The sequence below is a fragment of the Drosophila tropicalis genome, unplaced genomic scaffold, assembly GCF_018151085.1.
Source record: "Drosophila tropicalis isolate 14030-0801.00 unplaced genomic scaffold, ASM1815108v1 contig_878, whole genome shotgun sequence".
Lineage (NCBI taxonomy): Eukaryota > Metazoa > Arthropoda > Insecta > Diptera > Drosophilidae > Drosophila > Drosophila tropicalis.
In genome coordinates, this window is record NW_027173374.1 from 1 (window position 1) to 21,323 (window position 21,323).

General features: G+C 39.8%; 5 protein-coding genes across 5 annotated transcripts; all 5 read right to left on the bottom strand.

Annotated features, from left to right (window-relative positions):
* Positions 1–44: 44 nt before the first annotated feature.
* LOC137585847 (uncharacterized protein DDB_G0280315-like) lies at positions 45–5,096 on the bottom strand (the record flags this gene model as incomplete). Its single annotated transcript, XM_068301823.1, has 4 exons — positions 4,918–5,096; positions 4,661–4,828; positions 1,107–1,558; positions 45–824 (listed from the first exon to the last, which is right to left on the bottom strand). Coding segments are annotated over exons 1-4 (1,579 nt in total), but the record flags the coding sequence as incomplete, so codon positions are not given.
* Positions 5,097–6,645: 1,549 nt separating this feature from the next.
* Positions 6,646–8,056, bottom strand: Osi15 (DUF1676 domain-containing protein Osi15). The gene is made up of 3 exons (XM_068300743.1): positions 7,616–8,056; positions 7,269–7,421; positions 6,646–7,204 (listed from the first exon to the last, which is right to left on the bottom strand). The coding sequence occupies exons 1-3, from the start codon at positions 7,932–7,934 to the stop codon at positions 7,032–7,034; spliced, it is 645 nt and encodes a 214-aa protein (XP_068156844.1). The 5' UTR covers positions 7,935–8,056; the 3' UTR covers positions 6,646–7,031.
* Positions 8,057–9,471: 1,415 nt separating this feature from the next.
* Positions 9,472–11,110, bottom strand: Osi14 (DUF1676 domain-containing protein Osi14). Its single transcript, XM_068300969.1, has 3 exons — positions 10,399–11,110; positions 10,070–10,275; positions 9,472–10,007 (listed from the first exon to the last, which is right to left on the bottom strand). The coding sequence occupies exons 1-3, from the start codon at positions 10,638–10,640 to the stop codon at positions 9,649–9,651; spliced, it is 807 nt and encodes a 268-aa protein (XP_068157070.1). The 5' UTR covers positions 10,641–11,110; the 3' UTR covers positions 9,472–9,648.
* A 5,937-nt stretch (positions 11,111–17,047) lies between these two features.
* On the bottom strand, positions 17,048–17,784 carry Osi13 (Protein). The gene is made up of 2 exons (XM_068301839.1): positions 17,529–17,784; positions 17,048–17,460 (listed from the first exon to the last, which is right to left on the bottom strand). Exons 1-2 carry the CDS (start codon positions 17,782–17,784, stop codon positions 17,048–17,050), a joined length of 669 nt encoding a protein of 222 aa, XP_068157940.1.
* Positions 17,785–19,705: 1,921 nt separating this feature from the next.
* On the bottom strand, positions 19,706–21,086 carry LOC137585859 (uncharacterized). The gene is made up of 2 exons (XM_068301847.1): positions 20,288–21,086; positions 19,706–20,058 (listed from the first exon to the last, which is right to left on the bottom strand). The coding sequence occupies exons 1-2, from the start codon at positions 21,084–21,086 to the stop codon at positions 19,706–19,708; spliced, it is 1,152 nt and encodes a 383-aa protein (XP_068157948.1).
* Between the last annotated feature and the right edge of the window lie 237 nt (positions 21,087–21,323).

A 21,323-nucleotide genomic window follows, 5' to 3' on the forward strand; every position in this document is an offset into this window, starting at 1 on the left:
GTTGATGTTGTAGGCTCTGTTGTTGTTGTCGATGAAGAGGCGACTGCTGTCGATGTTGTAGGCTCTGTTGTTGTTGTTGTTGTCGATGAAGAGGCGACTGCTGTCGATGTTGTAGGTTCTGTTGTTGTTGTCGATGAAGAAGCCACCGCTGTTGATGTTGTAGGGTCTGTTGTTGTTGTCGAAGAAGAAGAGGCCACGGCTGTTGATGTTGTAGGTTCTGTTGTTGTTGTTGTCGATGAAGAAGAAGCCACCGCTGTTGATGTTGTAGGCTCTGTTGTTGTTGTCGATGAAGAGGCGACTGCTGTTGACGTTGTAGGTTCTGTTGTTGTTGTGGATGATGAAGAAGCCACGGCAGTTGATGTTGTAGGTTCTGTTGTTGTTGTCGAAGAAGAAGAGGCCACCGCTGTTGATGTTGTAGGTTCTGTTGTTGTTGTGGATGATGAAGAAGCCACGGCAGTTGATGTTGTAGGTTCTGTTGTTGTTGTCGATGAAGAAGAAGCCACCGCTGTTGATGTTGTAGGTTCTGTTGTTGTTGTGGATGATGAAGAAGCCACCGCTGTTGATGTTGTAGGTTCCGTTGTTGTTGTGGATGAAGAAGAAGCTACGGCAGTTGATGTTGTAGGTTCTGTTGTTGTTGTCGAAGAAGAAGAGGCCACGGCTGTTGATGTTGTGGGTTCTGTTGTTGTTGTCGTTGAAGAAGAGGCCACGGCTGTTGATGTTGTAGGTTCTGTTGTTGTTGTCGAAGAAGAAGAGGCCACGGCTGTTGATGTTGTAGGTTCTGTTGTTGTCGATGAAGAAGAAGCCACCGCTGTTGATGTTGTAGGCTCTGTTGTTGTTGTCGATGAAGAGGCGACTGCTGTCGATGTTGTAGGTTCTGTTGTTGTTGTCGATGAAGAAGCCACCGCTGTTGATGTTGTAGGTTCTGTTGTTGTTGTCGAAGAAGAAGAGGCCACGGCTGTTGATGTTGTAGGTTCTGTTGTTGTTGTCGAAGAAGAAGAGGCCACGGCTGTTGATGTTGTAGGTTCTGTTGTTGTTGTCGAAGAAGAAGAGGCCACCGCTGTTGATGTTGTAGGTTCTGTTGTTGTTGTCGATGAAGAAGAAGCCACCGCTGTTGATGTTGTAGCCTCTGTTGTTGTTGTGGATGAAGAAGAAGCTACGGCAGTTGATGTTGTAGGTTCTGTTGTTGTTGTCGATGAAGAAAAAGCCACAGCTGTTGATGTTGTAGGTTCTGTTGTTGTTGTCGATGAAGAAGAAGCCACAGCTGTTGATGTTGTAGCCTCTGTTGTTGTTGTCGATGAAGATGAAGCCACCGCTGTTGATGTTGTAGGCTCTGTTGTTGTTGTCGATGAAGAAGAAGCCACCGCTGTTGATGTTGTAGGTTCTGTTGTTGTTGTCGATGAAGAGGCGACTGCTGTTGATGTTGTAGGTTCTGTTGTTGTTGTGGATGAAGAAGAAGCCACCGCTGTTGATGTTGTAGGTTCCGTTGTTGTTGTCGAAGAAGAAGAAGACGCCACGGCTGTTGATGTTGTCGACATTGTAGTTGTTTGGTGTTCTGGGTCTGTCATGTGGAACCTGTTATGCACCTTCTTCCTAATATTTTCGCCCAATGTATGTGGCCGTTGGTGGTGCACATAAAAGAAATGGTCTCTATTAGCCTGTGTTTGTCCTTGGTGACGAAATGGAAAACGTCTTAGCTCGTTCAGATTAGACTGTTTGGCCATGTCTAGGTAATCCATTTTTCCATATTCTGTATCACTTATCATGATAGAGTTTTGCTGATCGATTGGATTAAGCCAGACAGGAGATACCACTATGGCAACCAGAAAAAGGAATTTGGCTGCTAAATTGTGAAACCCGTTCCAAAGACTCTTCATCTTTTTTAAAAACTAAGAACAAATTGCTCGAAAACAGCCTTTTATAAGCCATTTCGGAAGTGGGTCATTTAAAAATTAATTAGCAAGAAGAAAGAGTGAAATATAATATTTAACGTTATTAGTACGTTTTTGCCAGGTATAGGGCACGATTGCTAGAATGGCGTTCTTTAACATTGTCTCCATAATAAAATGTTTATACCCTCACCAAAGCTCAAAATAATAAAGTCGCGATAAGCTTGCAGACTTTTCTGAGTCTCACTCATAATAGATAAAGCATGAGAAAGTGTCTTTAATTAAAATATTTAAAAATAATTCATAAAGGCATTTTGATTACCTAATTTTTATTAATTAAACACCAATAAATGGAAAAATAAAACTAGTCTCCCATTACGGAGCGTAACCAGTGTTTCAAAATTCAGTGTTGTAAATTGCGCAACAAGCAAAAAATGCACTAGCGCCTCAAGACAGGATCGCGGTATTTTTTTTCGTTGCTTTTTTGTTTACTTTCGTGTCGCTCGCCAATATCAAATTGCGTTTTCTTGTGTTTATTAAGAATTTTAATGTTAATAGAAATCTTTATTAATCTTAATCGCGTTGAACGAAAATTAAACTATCGCGAAGTGTTATTGTTTCGTTAATGAATGATTAATTTTTACCGACCATTTGTGGCATATAATTTACAATCTTGGCTGTGCAACTACATCAACAAATACATTGTACATACATACATATGTATGTATGTACATATGTACATAAGTTCATTTGGTAAATGTTTACTATTACTACTCGAGATTTCAGTGTTGAAAAGTGGAAAAATCGGGTAAAGCTAGATTTCAGTTTTGTCAAACGCTATTTTTTATTTGGCGCGCTGTTTGACTGCCCTGGTAGCCAAATATTTGAATCTAAACTCAAAAGTCGAGGAATATTCGGCTGCTCTAGCAGCCGAATATTGTATTCTAAACTATATTTGTTCTATAAAATCAAGAAATATTTTAAACTCAACAATTTTTTCGTTTGTTGAAAATAGTGGGAACAAAATATTCAAAAAGCCCGCGTATTCGAGTATCCAAAATTCGGCATTTGGCAACACCATCTCAAAATTGAACAGCTTTTTTTAGCCGGAAAAAGCTACTTTTAGCTATAGTCCCGCTAAAAATATTAATTTTCTTTTGTTAATTACTCAAAAACTACGAAATAAATCGCCAAGGCGCACCTGAGGTCGTGCTCGTGGAATTTTTCTCTTTCGTTTGATACCAAAATTATGTAGTTTAAGCGCGTTTTGGGCCCGAGTAGTAATAGTAAACATTTACCGTTCATTTAAATGGGGTGAATATTTTTTACATAATTTGCCAAAGAAGTCTCAGTTATGGCTCCAAGCAACTTACGCACACTTTTACTCCATTTTGTATGCAAGCGAATGCATGAATAAGTATCGCAGTATGTGTGTGCGTTTGTGTGAGCGCTTGCAATGAATTTTTTTCTCTCTCTAATTTTGTTGTCTTTGTTTTGCAGCACGTCATGGTCCATTTCGTTTGCCGTGTGGGCTTTGTTTATGTGAGGATTACATCTTGAAGAATCGTAAGAATTTGTAAGCATAATGCGGCTGTGTTCCATTACCTTGGAAAATTATTGGCAAGGATCCTGAATTATCATGCCTTAAGAGAGTTTATCATTATTTCATGGATTTGATGAATAAGTTAAAAAGAAAAACCGACAATGACGTTGTCACGATGTAACATAAATGCAGAGAATGTGATCTCAATTAGGCAAATTGTAATCCTTTTGATATTGTAATTCACTGTTCATGGCCATAGCAAATGCAGCAGAATGGCAATAAGTTAAATACATTCATTAAATTTGTGTAGTTTTCGAGAACTTTTACATGTCATAACTGAAATTCCGACTAATCCAACGAATCTGCCACTGCCAACATCAAGAATTCTCAACAGGTAAGTGTAGAGACTTTGGATTTACATACTTTAAAGTTACTAATTAGATTTTAATTCATTGTATTTATAGATATCAACATAATGAATTCTTATGGGGTGAGTGCAAAAGACTTCATTATTACTACTTATACTGCACTATATCTTTAGGCCAATAGACAATAGTATGTACTTGCTCTCTCAATACAAAAGAAGAGAGAGCTTTCTGACCTGTAATATCTATAATTATTATTTTATTCTCTTCTCATTTTGGGCATCAATTGTCCAATATTTCCATCGATTACTTGTTTATGTATATTAAAGAATGATCTCTATTACCATTCGGATGTCTTAAGTGATGGGTGAACTTCAGTCAAAGTAATCCTGTTTCCAATTCTTTATAACGCCTAACATAATCGGGATTTGCTGGTCAGTAGATTAAAGCCAGACTTGTTAAACCCGTTCAAAGTCTCGTCCCTTGTTAAAACTATCGAGATGGTCTGGGCTGCCTTTTATAAACAATTTAAAAGATGGGTCATTTAGAAATATACTAGAAAGAAGATACCGTTAATTAAACAAAATGTTCTTTATCTTTAATGCTAATTTAATTTAGCCAACTGGTTTTAAGCATAATCAAAATCTTTTCAGTCGGATTAAGCAGAGAATTTCGGCAATTTTTATAAATACGTCTAAATCTTTATTACTCTTTAGTTTGGTATTAAATAATATTATATATATGTATATATAAATATTAGGAAATGTCTTTTCACCGCTTTCAAAATATAAAAAATGTCCTTGAATCAATTATGTTGGGGGCTCAGTTGGCCATGGTTGGCAAAGCGGTTGAGGTAGTCACTGCACCGGTTGAGGTTGGAATTGCTGTTGAAGTTGTCACTGCTCCTGTGGATGTTGGAATCGCAGTTGAAGTTGTCACTGCTCCTGTTGATGTTGGAATCGCGGTTGAAGTTGTCACTGTTCCTGTGGATGTTGGAATTGCTGTTGACGTTGGAATTGATGTGGAGGTAGAACCTGTAGGTGGATTGGATGTCTGAGGGGTTGTCTTGTAGCCGAGCTTGTTTCGGAATTTATTGCCCCATTGAAGTAGACCTTCCGGAAACCGTTTCAATTGACCAGAATTAGGATCAAGTGTGCCCTCCACATGCTCTTGAGTATACTCAACTTGCAATACTGGTTCTTTATCGTCCACTGGATATGCCCAATTGGCTGTTACCAGAAACGCGACAATAAGCGCGATTTTCATATATAATTTACCACAATCGATGCGATGGCTTGCCATTTTTGTTTATACTAAAAATGACTTTTGGTCAATTCATTTTATAGGCGCGATAGGAGAAAACTGTGGAGAAATTATAGATAGGGCTGTGTGTATAAATAATTAACAATAATTAGTGTTAATTTTGTTAATCTATTTTCGCGATATAATTTACGACGTTAAAATGTTTTTTTTTTACGAATCTGATAAATCAGGTTTTCTCTAGGAAACGAAGAGTTTTAAAAGTATTCAAAGAATTTTGGTTTCTTTTCATGAATCATTTTTATTCAATTGCTATTAAAAATATCATAATAAATACTTAGTAAATAAGTACTCTTTCATTTAGCAGACATATTTTGATGGACCTGAGTGTGTTACGTGATATTGAGTCTGCTAAGAAATTGTGGGTTGTGGGTGGTACAATAAATATGGCGCAAAATATGATTAGAATATTCGATATGCATTGTCCTGAGCTATCCAAGTCGTCGGTTGGGTTCGTCGGGGTGGCCGTTGGTTGTCATTTTTTTGTGTTTCTTTTTTTTTATACCATACACCCATAGGGTGAAATGGTATATTAAAGTCGCCAAAATGTATGTAACAGGCAGAAGGAAGCTTCTCCGACCCTATAAAGTATATATATTCTTGATCAGGATCAACAGCCGAGTCGATCTAGCCATGTCCGTCTGTCCGTCCGTCCGTCCGTCCGTCCGTCCGTCCGTCCGTCCGTCCGTCCGTCCGTCCGTCCGTCCGTCTGTATGAACACGCAGATCTCGGAGACTATAAGAGCTAGAGCCACCAAATTTGGTATGTATACTCGTGTAGTATGCACATGTTCAGCATTAATTGGAATTTCGGCCACGCCCCCTTACGCCCCCAGGAATCACATAAAACTGTTTTTCTTAAAAAGTATGATAGCTAGAGACATCAAATTTAGTTTGTATACCCGATTAGTTAGTGCGCAGAAATTCACTGTTCAAACTTTTTGCCACGCCCCCTTACGCCCCCAGGAATCACACAAAACTGTTTTTCTCAAAAAGTATAATAGCTAGAGACATCAAATTTGGTTTATATGCTCGTTTAGTTAGCGCGCAGAAACTAATTGTTTAAACTTTTTGCCACGCCCCCTTCCGCCCCCGGAATTTACATAAAAGTGATTTCCTTCAAAACTATGATAGCTACCGACATCAAATTTAGTATGTAGACTAGTTTAATAGACGCGCAGATATTGGCTATTTAAACATTTTGCCACGCCCACTTCCGCCCCCGCAAATTAAACAAAACTGATTTTATCAAAAACTAACAAAGCTAAAGTCACCAAATTTAGTATGTATACTGGCATAGTATGCGCGGAGAATTTAAATATTTTCACATTTTGCCACGCCCACTTCCGCCTCCATAATTTAGAAAAAAACGATTTCCTCCTTTAGTTTTTTGACTATCGCATTTAAATTTGGCAGACTAATTTATCTTATCTATTTCTACCAAACTACCAAATTTTATTGAAATCGGACTAGAAACATGTAAAATATGCGTATGAACGTATTTTACTACGCGGTCCACAAGGCCAGAATTGGACGTTGGCTAGTAGCGGCGCTAGAGTGCTCGTGTGTTTGTAGAGTGAGCGAGATAGCACATAGTATAAGACATGTAAAAACAATTTAATAGACATACATTTGGTCTTCGAAATAAGAAATATTTGTTTCACCAGGTGTATGGTATACCCAAGTCGACGAGTCGACTTACTTGCTTCATTTTTTTTTGGTATGTCGCAGCTAACTAACTAAATACAACTAAATAATTATTGACTACAACGAATTAAGCCATTCTTCTTGGTAAAGTCTTTGAAAGGGAAATGTGAAAAGGAAAGTGTCGGCAGGGTGGAAAGGAAAGTCAAAGTAGACGGAACGAAGAGATAGAAGAGAATAAAGTCGAATGAATGGAGTTGATTTCTATGGTTGTTTAGAAGGGTTGAGCCAGACCGTAGTGGTTGTAGGCTAAGTCGGCGGCAGCAGCCTGACCATTTCGGCTCCAGTCGGAGTGCACAATATCGGCATTCAATGGGCTGCCAGTGATGTAGGCAGTGGTGATGTGATCCTTCTTCTTAGCCAACAAATCCTTGAAGAAGGTGGCACCTTTGAAAAAAATTAACATTGTTAAATCCATGTCAATTTCCAATGAATTGTATCGCATACTAACCAGCCAAAATGAGGGCAAGGAAAGAGATGGCCAGAGCCTTCAGGGAAATGAACTTAATGATGGTGAACAGAACCTTGATGACCACAGCCTTCTTCAATTTCAAAGCCAACAGCAGTGGCAACAGCATTTTCTTCATGCGCTTGCTGCGCGATTCTGTAAAAGTTGAATAAATTAAGAAAACACACATCCAATTAAATACAAATCACACAAAAGTAGACTATACTAAGAGCTTCAGTGAAAGCTTTTCACTAATTTTAAACTTTCGCCGGCAAGCATGCAATCAAATTTACTGTCATATAATGCTCAATATGCAAATGTATGTATGTCTCTGACTTTCGATAACTTACCCTCCATGGCACGTCCACTGTAAACATTCTCGGTATTCTCATCCTGCTCATCACCAGAGAACGAAAGGTTCAGTTCATGGGTTTCCAAATAACGTTCAGCACGATCCTCAAACGATTCAACAGCCTTGCTGGCACCAAAGCTACGTCCTGTTTCGGTACGATCAATGCGTAGGCCACCAAACAATGATACTGAATCTTCATTATCCAATTTATTCAGCATATTCACTAAATCCTTTTCGCTATTATCCTGCGATGGCAGAGCCAAAGCACCGCACACAAAGCTGGCCACGAGCACAACACAAACGAATTTCGCGCACATTTTTGCTGATTGTTTTTCCGGAACTGGTCAAGTTGATTTAGGGGGGAAAATGATTTCTTTGTATTTTATTGATATTGATAGTCCTTTTGGGGAATCGAACACTGTTGTTCCAGCTCACTGCTGTTGGCTTTGTGAATGGAAATTGCTTTGTGATTAATTGTATGCAATGTCGAAGCATTTTATACTTTTTCGAAATTGTATGCGTGCCTTTGGGGCCACCGTCGAATCGAGTCGATTGACCAATTTTAGTGGCTAGAAATCGCCGGCTGGCCAAAAACGTATCAAAATCAAAACGCAGCACTGCAACAACAACAACAACAATGGGCAGAAGACACCGAAGCACAATTTATGCAAAACGTACAACAATTTCTTGACCATATTTCCATGCACGTCGTCGTCAACGAAAGGGAAGTCTTTCCCGCTGTCGCAGTTAGTAAGCACTTTGCCGGCTTGAATATGATTTTTGTTTTTTTTTTCCTTACATATTTTATATAAGCAAATGGCCCAATTTTAGCCTATCCGTTAGGTGTGCATAATTGGCATGCAATTGCTGTCGCCGTCCCTTGTGTCCAGAGACAGATAGAGTGAGAGAGAGAGGGAGAGAGACATAGGACGTGACTTCATTTAGTTATGAGAAGATGGACTGTGCCAGATTCTAGGGTCTGTGGCTGGCTTTTGGATTTGCTTTTTCCTTCTCATCCATTTGCTGTTTATCATTAGACGGGCCATTGAATATCATTAAAGCGATTATTAGTAGACTCGCCCGTATTTGGTATGCCTCAGCTGTGATGACTTAATGCGCGTTTTGGCCCAGTTAAAAAAAAAAACACCAACAACAAACAACAACGCCAACGCATTTGTATGAGCGCTTTCGATTTCATTCTCTTTTTTTTTTTGCCGTTTTCTATTTCAATTGCTTCTAAATCTATTTCCAAAAGAAAGCTGAATTGTAGCACATAGTCGCATATATCTTTTCAATCGCACAAGTGACACTTTTATGAGCATAAGTAGAAAGTTTCTGACTGCGACTTGTGCGGTAAAGGTAAACAATTAACATGCCAAGGCACAGGTATGTTGGCATTAGAAATTTCAATTATCATATGTGAGTAGATTGTTGTTGGCGGATGAAGAGTTAAGTGCACGAGGGAAGGTAAGCACACTTGCTAAAACTAATCTAAAACCTTCTTCCCCATGGTCAAAGCATATCAATTCTTGGTGGCAGTCGACACTCAAGCAGAACCTGCCACAAGTTTTAATTGCCACAAGAAACTTGTTTGAGTGTCGTGTCCATGTGACAAAGTTCCAAATATTTGTCGCCCAACCAGTTGAATTAAGTTGACTTAACTTGAGTTGAGTGTGCATAGTTGCTGGTATTTCAATTAAGCAGTCATTGGCATGAGAAAGTATTGCCCCACACAGGTAAATATATTCTATTTGATTATGGTCAAAACGACCAACAGCATCACACAGAATCACATGACTTAACTAAGGTAGATAGATACGAAAATCTTGGGACAAATTTGAGGAAAAATACTTTGCTTTTTGCTTGTTTTATTATCATACAATAAAGTTGTGTGTCGTGTTTTTTTTTTTTGTGTTTGTAATACAATAAATTAGTTAAGTTAATTACTCTTCGAATAAATTACTACAGGCTACGGATTCAAAACGAAGGCACATATTTGGCTATTGGTGGCCTGACTAAAAGAAGAACTGCTTATTGCTGCTCCTGTTGCTGCTGGCCAGCATAGGCCAATTCTTGGGCATCAGTGTCAATGCTGCGGGCATATGGATAGGCCGATGAGGCACCCGAGCTCCATCCAGCGCTGGCGGGAGCGGACCAGGCGTTCGAGTTGTAGGCACTGCCATATGAGCTACCGCCGAATTTGTTACCGAAACCGCCCAACAAACGGGAACCGCCAACCAGAATGGCCAGGAAGAATGCAATCTTGGCAACAATCACAGCCTTGAAGGTCAACAGAGCAAGGAAACCAAGCACCAATGGAATAACAGCGAACAATTTGGCTCCAATGGCCAAAGCAATTGGGCCAATCATCTTCTTGATCTTGCCGCGACCTATAAAACAAGAGAAATAACTTGAACACCAAGTCTTTAAATGAAAATTAGATTTGTCTCACCTTCATCCAAAGCACGTGCCACCTGCTGGGTGGTCTCTGAGGGCAATTTGAATTCCAGATTGTGGGTGGTCAGGAAATCGGTGACACTGGAGATAGCCAGATCGACCAAACGGCCATTACGATCTTCACCATTCTGCTGTAACTCGGCATAGATGTCCTGTTCACTAAGGGACTTGCCACCACGCTGGACGGGATTAGCGGGATCTCTGCAAACGTAGAGAGAAAAAAAACTTGGCTTAGAACAAATTGGAGACTCATTTGTATTTGTTTCACTTTCGAGTTTCTCTTTTACTACACGGAAGACACACACACACTTATAATTAACACACCTTTGGAAGGTCACACCGCTGGCCAGCTCAATGTTGTTGCTCCTGGCAGCACGGTTAAGGGCCGTAATGCCCTTGACCGCCAGACAAGTGGCCATGTCATCACTGTCGAGACAGGCGCCCAAATAGCGAGCAGCCCGTCCAAATGTATTATCACTTTCAATTTGATTATCTTGAATGCTGGGAGCGGCCCAGGCACAGCTGGCCACCAAAATGGTTACACAAGCAATGGCAAACACTTTCATTTTCGGTTGAGAATACGCGACGCGATTTAATCCTTGAGGGCTAATAACTTGCTGCTGTTGCTGCTGCTGTTTGGCTCTCGAGACCGTTGAGATGAATTTGATGTATGCGTCTCCAGATGTCTAGCCTTTTATATGAAGCCCTCATCTTGCAGCTGCCGACGACTGCGCTGTCGGTACGCATTACAAAACAATTTAAAAGTAAATTAAATAAAACTTGCCGCTGCTGCTGCTGCTGCGACTGAGACTGCGGAAGCTACCAACAACATGAGCAATACCGTCCAAAAGACGCGAAAAAGTCTGCCGACTCTCACACACACACACAGAAAGCTAAGGCAGACGTCGCAGCACATAAATCTAGAAAACAACAACTGCAAACGGGCATAACAACAAAATAAAGTCAACTTGTTTGTTAAGTGAATTTGTTCATTTCGTTTGTGGCTGCCTCTTTTTTGGCAGCGTCGCCATCCGAGTCGGCGTCGTCGTCGTCGTTGACGTCGGAGAGAAACTTGTACTTGGACTTGGCCAAACACACACACACACACACACATCAAGTATAAACAATTGGCATCATTGGCTAGGCCTCCTTCTTCCTCTGTGGCCCGGCATGGGTCCAGCAATGCACTCCCTCAACTAGGCTGAGGCTGTTTATCCACAGTCTCGTCTTTGGGCTCAGCTTTCTTCCGACTCTCGCAATATCAAGTCACATATTTGCTAATTTATTTACGCTTCTCCATCGATCCGGTTGCCATGTATTTCACGCTCTTCCATTTATGGGTGCAGAAATGAGTTTTTAGTGAGCATAAATAGGTCATTTATATTTGCCCTTTTCGCCATTGCCCCAATAGTTTAGTATTTAGCACTTTGATATTTGCACTCAATTTGCCTTCGGTGGTTAGTTGAATGATTTACCTAATACGAATGCTAAATGGGATCATATATACCTATATATATAAGAGATTTTTCCATTGACGTAATGGATGGAAACAGTTTTTGACCATAGAGGTTTTTTAAATTTTGTCTACTTTTTTTACTTTTCAAGTACAATGAATGTGAAAACGAAAGTTAAATCGAATAGACTTTTTTATTTATATGCTTTTCAAATAAAAATATTTGTATTATAAGAACTTGTCTCATTGAAGTTCCAGAAAGAACTGACTTAATTCAATATGCTGAAATATTCTAGGCCAGCTAGGATTTTTTAGATTGTAGAACCACTTGCCTACTGTTTGGGTAGTTCAATTTCGAATTTATCTACGACAGAAATAATTCCAAAAACTTGAGATCTAAGAATGCCTGGGATTTGGCTGAAATTCCACATGCCCCGTTTGTTCAGTGTTTCAATCAGTAAACATCTTTTCAAGAAAGATTCCAAAACAATCTCAAAAAAAAAAAAAAAAATGTTGAAAATAACTATTGAGCAAAAATGTGGAAAGGTACGTAATCGTAAGGACATAGTAAGTAAGTGTATGACCAAGTGTCCCTTTTTTTCGGAGTAGCCAGTGGAGTTCAAGCTCGCCTCTTACGAGACAGTCTTTGATCTGAAACAGCAGATCGAAAGGCGCCTACACATATCTGAGGGGGATTGTGTCCTGATATCGTCAAAGGGAACAATTTCGGATGCCGAGTTGGTGATTGAAATGGCAGACCTTGAGAATTGTGATCCCGGCTCGAATAAGAAAAAACCAAGGATATCCTGCTATGTCGGAACTTGTCTTATAGGTAAATTGACTGTAACTGCAGATGATGCTGATGTGAACTCTTCAGAAATTGATCTCGATTTTGGTTCGAGTAACGAGTCTTTGGAAAGTGGAGATCCGGCTTCAGAGAGGTATGTGTAAGATAAATTCGATATAAATGAATATTACAAATTTTGCAAACTTAGCGAAAAAGTGGCAATAAATCAAAGCGCATCAGGCTCGTTGCGCGAAGCTTGCGGTTTGGGCAGATGCGAGATAAAGCCCAGAGCTCCATCGTCTGAAGAGGAAAATGAAATCACAATGTGTCAGGAAAATGTAAAACCACCATTAACACGGATCGAAATTATTGCAATTTGCTCCGAGAATTTTTTCCGCGGTTTTTGGACTATGGGAAGGTGCGATGTCTGACGTTCAATCAGAAAACTCCAGTTCTTGTGTTCGCTGGAAGGCTCTACATTGCAGCTGCCTATTACAACACGATGGAATGGGTATTACAAACCATTTGCTCTTTGGAGGGCTATGAGGCAGTTGGCCTAATCGATTTTTGGCGCCTATCACAGTCTATAGCGGTGATTCCACGAGTCCACTATTGTTTCGAAGAAATATTCGACCTTCTAGAAAAACAAAATATTGGTTTGGATACCGACAAGTGGGCTGTGATAAGTAAGAATGAATTAGATCCATGTGCAGAAAAAAATGTAACCAAAATTTGCCGAAATGATGAAGTTACGATTTATATCGACGCTGAAAGTGTCGAGTTTATAAGGAGCAGATGTCATAGTTTGAAGTTACATTTCTTTAATATAACATTTCAGTTTTGTCCATAAACTGGGCAAGCAATCAAATAATATATTTTAATTTAATATCATATTATAGAATTACTATATAATTCTATTACTGTTTTGACCATAGTTGTGGCAAGTAAAGAGAAATAAAATATTTTGATATAAAATTATACCTATATATTTTTTAACGGTATACAAATTTTGAAATAAAAGTGGGATAACACATATTCGAAAATATAGTACATTTCTAATTTCTATGTTACTTTTGGCGTGGCATTGTTCTGGCGATGAGCTAAATCAGGTTTGATTGTAATTTGTCTTCAATTACTATCATCCGTCACATTCGGTTATCACAGCTCACACGTTTTTATGCCTTCGAATTTCTCTGTCACATTGTAGATCGTAAAAAAAAAAAAAAAAAATACAAAAGCCATCTATAAAATCGAAACAATTTTAGTTTTTTTTATTTTTGGCAGCAACGAAATTTGTATCTTTATTATTCCTACAGCTTATTAAAGGCAGCCCATTCAAAAAAAAAAACCAAAGAAACATGTTGTTGCTCTGCGGCCGCTGCCCCGCTCACTCACTTTCATTTATATTACAACGAAATGCGACACTAAATATTGCCCTCAATGTTGCTATTGTTGTTGTTGCTGCTGTTGCTTGCCCGCTTACCTGCCTGGTCTGCCTGTTATTCTCTTATTGTTGTCTGATTGTTGCTGTGCAAGCCGCGGGCGTCGGCTTGTCACACGCTGCGTATGAGTGACGCGCCTTTATTTTCGGTTATTGTTTTAGCTGCGTAAAACAAAGTAAAGCAATGTAAGGGAGGAGTTGCGGAGGGAAAGAAAAAAGAAAGTGTGCTAGGTTTGGGCGGCTATTTACTTTTTTTTTTTTTGCTTTGTACAATGATTCACTTGCTTCGCCAATTAGCATAGTGTAAGGTACAACAAAAAAATGCGGCAACATAAATTCTCCTGCATAGGCTTCAGGCATTTCAAGAGCTGCGGCGGCAGCGTTGGCGGTGGACTGTGACTTAACTCCACTTTAACTCCAATCATGTCATCATCATTGATGATGATAGCCCCGCATACCATTCGCTTGGCTCACGCACACGGTCCAGTTTCGCACTCATTCATTGACGTAGTCGTCTTCATCGTCGTCGTCATCAACTGTCGGTCATCGGGGCATCATCATCGTCATTGTTGTGAGTGAAAGTTATGTAATTTTCATTGAAATTTTGCAATCTGCAATGGGAGACTAAAACCGGATTTTAGACCTGACTTCGGAACACTGTTATCCCAGCAGAGTAAGTGTCAAGTTGAATTGTTCGCAGACCTGATACTCAAATCAAACTAAATTTCTAAATGCCAATCATTAATAATTTCTCTTTTTTTATTTTCCGCTCCCCTCCCTTATTCGTGATCTGTCAATATGGGTAACCTTTTTGTTGTCCCCTAATGCGTTTTTGACATCTCCGAGACAGGCTTCAAGGCGGGCGGGCTTGTGTTTTTTCTTTGCCAAAATTTCAGACTTGTATATAAATATGATATTATGTATAAAGTCAATTAGGTTTACTTCGTTTCTTTCGATTTCTGTTGGCTCGGCAGGCGTAGCTCAATTAGCCGCAACAAGTTGCCATAAAACCAATTGCCACAATGTGCTATGTGCTTTCTTCGTCGTGTGCGTGTGTGTGTTTGTGTGTATGTGGGTGTGGCACACCACGCGCATTTACTTTTCAAATTAGCTTGGCAGCTTTTTGCAGCTGAGTTTGAAAGATTGCCGGATTGGGTTGGTATTTTTTTTGTTTTGGACAGTTTGCTTACGTTCTACTGACCCATTTGCGTGTCATATTAACCGGCAATAGTATTTTTGGCATTCCCTCACAATTGGCCGTCAAGAATGTGGCACAGGGTGGAAATTTCAGTTATGACGAAATGCTTTTATCTAACTCTTTGAACAGCGCCAACCAAGGAATCAATAAAGTTTTGGGTTATGTATCTCGAGACCCAAACAAAACATCAAGCAGCAGCAAAATTTGTATCTTTTTTTTTTTTTTGGTTTTTTGGGTTAAACGCATAAATACCAGCAGGTGAAATTGATTTTCTTTTCATTTGCGCAAATATAAAATGTCAATATTGATGTTGACGTTGCCTGAGAAAGTGCAGCATTTATGAAAAGGCCATTTTTTTAGTATGAAGATGTAGATTCGGTTTAGGGATGGCTGGTATATAAGTAGGGGGGCAAGGTCTAGGTGTTTGCTGTTAAAAATTCATAACCATTACCATGCGGGCACTTCAGCTCAACCCCAAAACAAATTCAATTCACTTTGCTAGAGCCTGGTTGACACTTTGACTGAAACAAACCCCGTCTCGGCAACATTGTGGTCAAATGTTGTGAGGGCAATTGACAGATGAGGTCTGTTTGAACCATGGGCGTAGTCCGATGTAAAAAACTACTATAGGGAAATTGATTAGCCAAACATTTTCAGTCATGTAAGACGGTGCTTTATGGATCCTTTCCGGTTGCGCTCATGTTTCGGTCTTAGAGTTAGTTTATGGTAAGCAAATCGATTAAATGCGCCTGTGGGAATACTTTCTCAGGGCCCAAGCCCTTGCCTGTAGTTGACAGTATCGTTGCTTTGTTTAACTTAGCGTTAACCCATTCGCTCAAGCTGTAAAGAAAGTGAAATTGATGACACAAATGTTCAAAAAAATAAAAATAAAAAAAAAACAAACAAGGGACAATGTGGTGGTAGTAGTTGTAGTTGTAGCTGTCTCTCTATGCTAAATGGCCTGGTTAAGTAATCTCGTGAGAGTCGCAAACATTGCGCAGCCAGCCGAATGACGAAGAAGACGACGACCCAGCAAGCTGGCGATGTTGAGAATGTTGTTATTAGCCAGATGCGGCGACAAAAGAAGACGATGTTCATTTTGATGTTGACTATGTCTCCCCGTCTGACTTTAATTGCCAAGCCAAACGGAAAACACAGAGAGAAAAAGCAAAATAGGAAGAAAAAAAATACATCAACTTCACTTTCAAACACATCTCACTTAGAAAGAAGTCGCAGCGACCATAATGTTGGTCTTTGTGGTTGTTGATCGATCTGTTAGATACGCGTCAAGCATGCGCATACATATCTAACGCTTGTAGCCCTGCCCCTGTCCATAACACACCCCCTGTCCCCTTCGTCTGCTATTTACCATGAATTTTGGATGTGTGTGTGTGTGCCCTACAACTTTCACTTGCTCTGGCCAGGCCAGACCAGGCCGAAAGTCATGCGTAGGCAGCCCAGGCAATGAGCCAAAATAAACACATACATCCCATACAATGTATGTACATATTAGTTACTTTTAACATTCCTGAATGAATGATGTAATATCTAACTCCAAGAGAGCTTGATCCTTGCTAGAGGCTATCACATTTATCTGATAAATTTATTTGAACGCTCCTTTAAGACATTCATCTTTCTAAACGTTTCCCATTGATTACTGTCGACCTGTTTATTGGCATTGTCTTTACATAAGTTCCATTGCTGTCTTTGTGTGTGTGTGAGTCGGCGTTCATTGCAACACGCACTTGCGGAAGTAAAGTCTTTGGTCGTCATTTGGTCGTTGGGCCCATAGTGTTGGTCTGCATGCGCAATAAACCATTTTATGCATAACGGCCTGGCAATGTTGTTAATTTTTTGAGCTCTCTGTACGCCATGGAGTGATTGTGTGTCGTCGTCTTCGTCGTCGGTCTGTCATCGACGTAACATCATTTGGCTTATGGCCAAAGTCAGGCACGAGCAATGTGCTAATTAATTGTTAATGGAGTTAGAGTTATGTATGTGTGTGTTTGTTTTTATTTGCCTATTGGCTAATACTATTTTTAGTGAACATCTATGAATTGTAACTATTTAACTGTCTTTCTCTTTCGATGCCGCCTATAGAAAAGGTTTGTAAAACTCTTGGCTATCATAGTTATGTTTTGGTAATCTCAGTGATGTTTCCTTTGTTAATCCAAGGGGTATGTAGTGCTGTTGCCCAATGGGCATCCAGCTGCTACCGCTGGATGAAAGATCCGCCGCGTGGGCCGCATGAAAACCTTTTACTGAGGGCGAGTGTATTATCTCCAGACGATCATGTGCATGGCCACTCGACATGATGTACTTCAAGGCCAGTAGTCCGGAAGTAAGCAAAGCTATTTTGCCCATGACAAACGATGAGGTTGAAAGCGCCGTTAACCATTTCAAGATCAAGGGCAACAAAACCATTTTGGCCAAGGCAGCAGCAGCAAGCAACGGATACAACATTTTCAACAGCTTCTTGTGCTTCTTGTGGTGATGTTTGCCGCGAGCTAAATTAAATTGGCATTGATTTCAATTATGCGATGTCCTTTTTAATTAGAATTATTAGAATACATACCTTCAGTTGCCCAGGTGCCAAACAAGTCGGTCAATTGCTCTGCACTTAATTCATTGTTAAGGAACTTACGCAGCTGCTGCCGGGCAATTTGTAACCATTCCTGCTCCAGACGCTCCTCGTTCGCTGCGTCTTGTTCAGCATCCTGTTCGACGGCGGCCACAATAGCTCCGCCAAGTTGTACAGCCTGTGGCAGGCTATGAGCCCGACCCAAAGCCACCAAGGCCAACAGAAATAAAGTACTTAAGACGAGAAGCATTTCCATATTTTATGTTTGCACTGCAGCACAGTTCCTAGCACACTGAGCAGACATATTGCTAATGGAATACGGCCGATACTCTTAATGTTGCACTTGGTTGCATTCATATTGAGACTACTATACATATATTCTTACACTTGGCCAATTGGCTGATTATTCCTGCTGCTATTTGCTCCAACTGTTACTGCTAATGCTATTGCTTCTGATTCTATTATGTTTTCGCTTCTTTTGTTTTGCTCGCTTTGCGGTTTTCGATTCAGTTTTACTTGAGCGTGAACACACATTAAATTTTCCCTACTTTAATAAACGGTTTTACCTGCCACAGTTGGTTTTCGTATTACTGCTGTTGTTGTTGTTGTTGCTGCAGTCTCGTCTTGGGCCAACGGTTGAGACCATCAACAAGTAAAAACTCTTTATTAACGTTGGTAAGCATTTTACTTGCTGCGTTTCGGTTCACTTGTCATTTTTCCATTTCTAAAATATAGAGAAAATCTACTCAAAATGCTCATGCGACAATAGTTTTATACATTTTTATTTATATACCAAAGACTTTAATACAAAATTTCAAACACAATCCCATCTATACACGAAAATGTTGTCCTTAGATGGGATATTGTAATTTAATTTAACTACCTTGTGAGCCATGTTCTTGGAATAATCATTAATTTCTATGAATGATTACTTTGCTAATGGAAAATATTGGTAAAAGCGGATCTAATGAAAATTAAATTAAAAATTCATTACCACAGAAATTTAAACTCCGTTTAATTACGAAAAAAAAAAAAGAAAAAAAGAAATTGGCCAAAAGACCCAGCGAAGGTTGACCATGACGAAGCTTTCACATCCTTTAAAATCCTATTACCTTTACAATATCCTTTTCGCTTGCTCTAACTGAGTTATTTGTTTAATTTCTCATCTACCAATTCAGTCCACTGTAGGGAGAAGAAAAAGCTTTGACTACATAAACATGTAATATGAATATATTTCGCTTGGTCCTTCTGCTTTGCAAACTTTTGTCAAAACAAATAAATTAATTAAAAATGTGAATAGAAAATAAATGGTTCCCAATTTAGACATGCATATGTACATAAATTGTGGAAAAATTTCCATATTTTCATTGTATTGCTTTCATATTGTATTGATTTTCTTTCTTTATTTTGCCTTGTATTATGTTAATGAACCGTTGAACGACCTCTGACTGATGTGGCTATAAATATAAGAGAATAATTAAATTGTAGCCCAAATTGAAGCGGAAAACAAAGTTTAGCAAAGTTTAGCAGCCCACTCCCTACACATTCAGACATACATAAGTACATGAATATATTTATGTATGTCTAGTCTACATTATGTTGATGGAAATTAAGTAATAGGCAAATTGAATTAGGTAAATGCATTCAGACCAGACGGATAGACAAATAGGCTTATCCAAGTTGAGTTCAAATGACTGTATCAAGTTTTTGGCTGTTTAGAGGGTAATTCATATACATATGTATATATTCAAAGAGCATTGTCGGACATTAAAATGCACACGTGTAACTGGGAACTAATCGTGGAATCATGGACTGTCATCACTTTCCATGACCAAACTTTAATTTTAGTCTTCGTCATTTATTTTGGATGTGAGAAGCGTATATATAAATGCGACATCCGGTTGGACATCGTTGGGGTTACATGATTTTTTTAATGTTATTGATTAAGAACTTGTTCGAGAATTTAAATTTTTAGTATATTTACAGTTTAAATAAAAATGTGGGATTTTTTTTATTAAGCGCATTCAAACTTTCGTTGGGCTTATCTTTAGCAATTTTGAACTAAATCAAATTGCCACAATCATAAGGGAGTTAACCCAGATCAATAGCTACTAAATAGATCTTAAGTATGTGTGTGTTTGTGTTTAAGTTTGAGTTTGTGTAATTGCTTCTCAGATTTTCTTTAAGAGCAATGCTTTGCTGCCATGACCGCCACCTGTTGCGGTCTTCAAACTCATTACGGCCGTAAATAGGGCAAAAAAGAAGCCAGCCAGGCCAGTGGTGCCCACCAGCAGAGTTAGACCACCAATTAGCACTGGTATGAGTGTCAGAAATTTTAGTTTGTAGGCAATAAGTAATGGCAGCAGTAATTTCTGTATTTTCTTTTTTAACTTTTTCAACTTGCGTCCCTCTTCCTCATCATCGTCCTCCTCTTGGGATGCCAGACGAATGTAACGACCTTGAACTTCCTTTGATGTTGCTGCTACTGCGGCTGTGGCATCCAATTTACTTGGCCTGCGTTCGTCTATGTGGGAAAAGACACAGAGAGACAGAGAGAAAGGAAAAGAAGTTTTTTTTTTTTCAGTTAATTAAATGGCTTGGACCCCGGACTCCCGGAAAAATGATGCTTTGAGCATTGAGGCGCATAATTCCGCTAGCCATTCACTCTGGCACGTTTCTTTGGCAATTTAAATTAACATTTATTGGAATTCACCCACCTGGCAGACGGTATGAAGGCTGCGGATCCACCACGCCCTCATCACTGATGAGGGCCCTCACTGTGTCGCAAAAGTTGCTCACTTTCACCAGAGCTCGTTCGAATGGGCCCAAGTAAGCATCAATATCCAAGTCTGATGACTTGTCACTGATATCAGGGCCATCACCATCGCCATCAACATCATCTGTGTCAACAGCAACAGCAGCATAAGCATCATCATCATGAGAAAAAGCGGCATTAGTTAAAGTTAAAGCCCTGTCGCGCACTTCCGGCTTGCCACGAGCAGCATATGCTTCCACATCCTTTGCCACAGACTGAGTAGGTTGAAGGAGTGGTGTTGCCATCGGCAATTGACGCCTCAGCTGGCCTCGTCGCATTGATTGGCTTATGGCTAGCACATAGCTGCCAGTGGGAGGATCGCTTAGGGTTGCCCGCCGCACCTGTTTGTAATTTCCGCCATCATGTACAATGGGTGAGGGTGGCGATACTTGGCTGGCATTTTGATTTTGATACCGATGATTGTAGGCGTAGTAATTGCCAGGAAGTCCTCCTTGTTCCCCTCGTTGCTCCACATGATTCCCCAGTTCAAGCTTTTGCTCTTGCTCCTTCTGTTCTTCAATCGTCTGACGCTGCACTGAGCTGGCTGCCGTTGCCTGCAGGATGAGCCAATTGTTGTGATGTGTTAAGGGTTGCCAGGCGGCATTCAGTTGAAGTTGTAGTTGTTCATTGTTGTGCTGTTGCCTTTGGTTGTGTTGTGCTGTTAGGATGCCGGAAGTGCCACCATTAAAACGATTGTTGTTGTTGTTGCTGTTGTGAAAGCCACTACTCTGACGCATTGTTATGAGCACATAAATGCCGAGAACAAACACTTGACTATGCCACATTACTTCAATGTTGTTATTCGAATCCTTGAATTGGCTTTAACAAATTGTGTATATACATATACCGATGTGCGCACACCCAGAGAACACACACTCTCACACACACTCAGAGATACACACGCACTCCGCACGCGTCTTAGAATTGAACTGAACCGACTTTTACAGATTTTTGTGAACCAAATTCTACAAGAG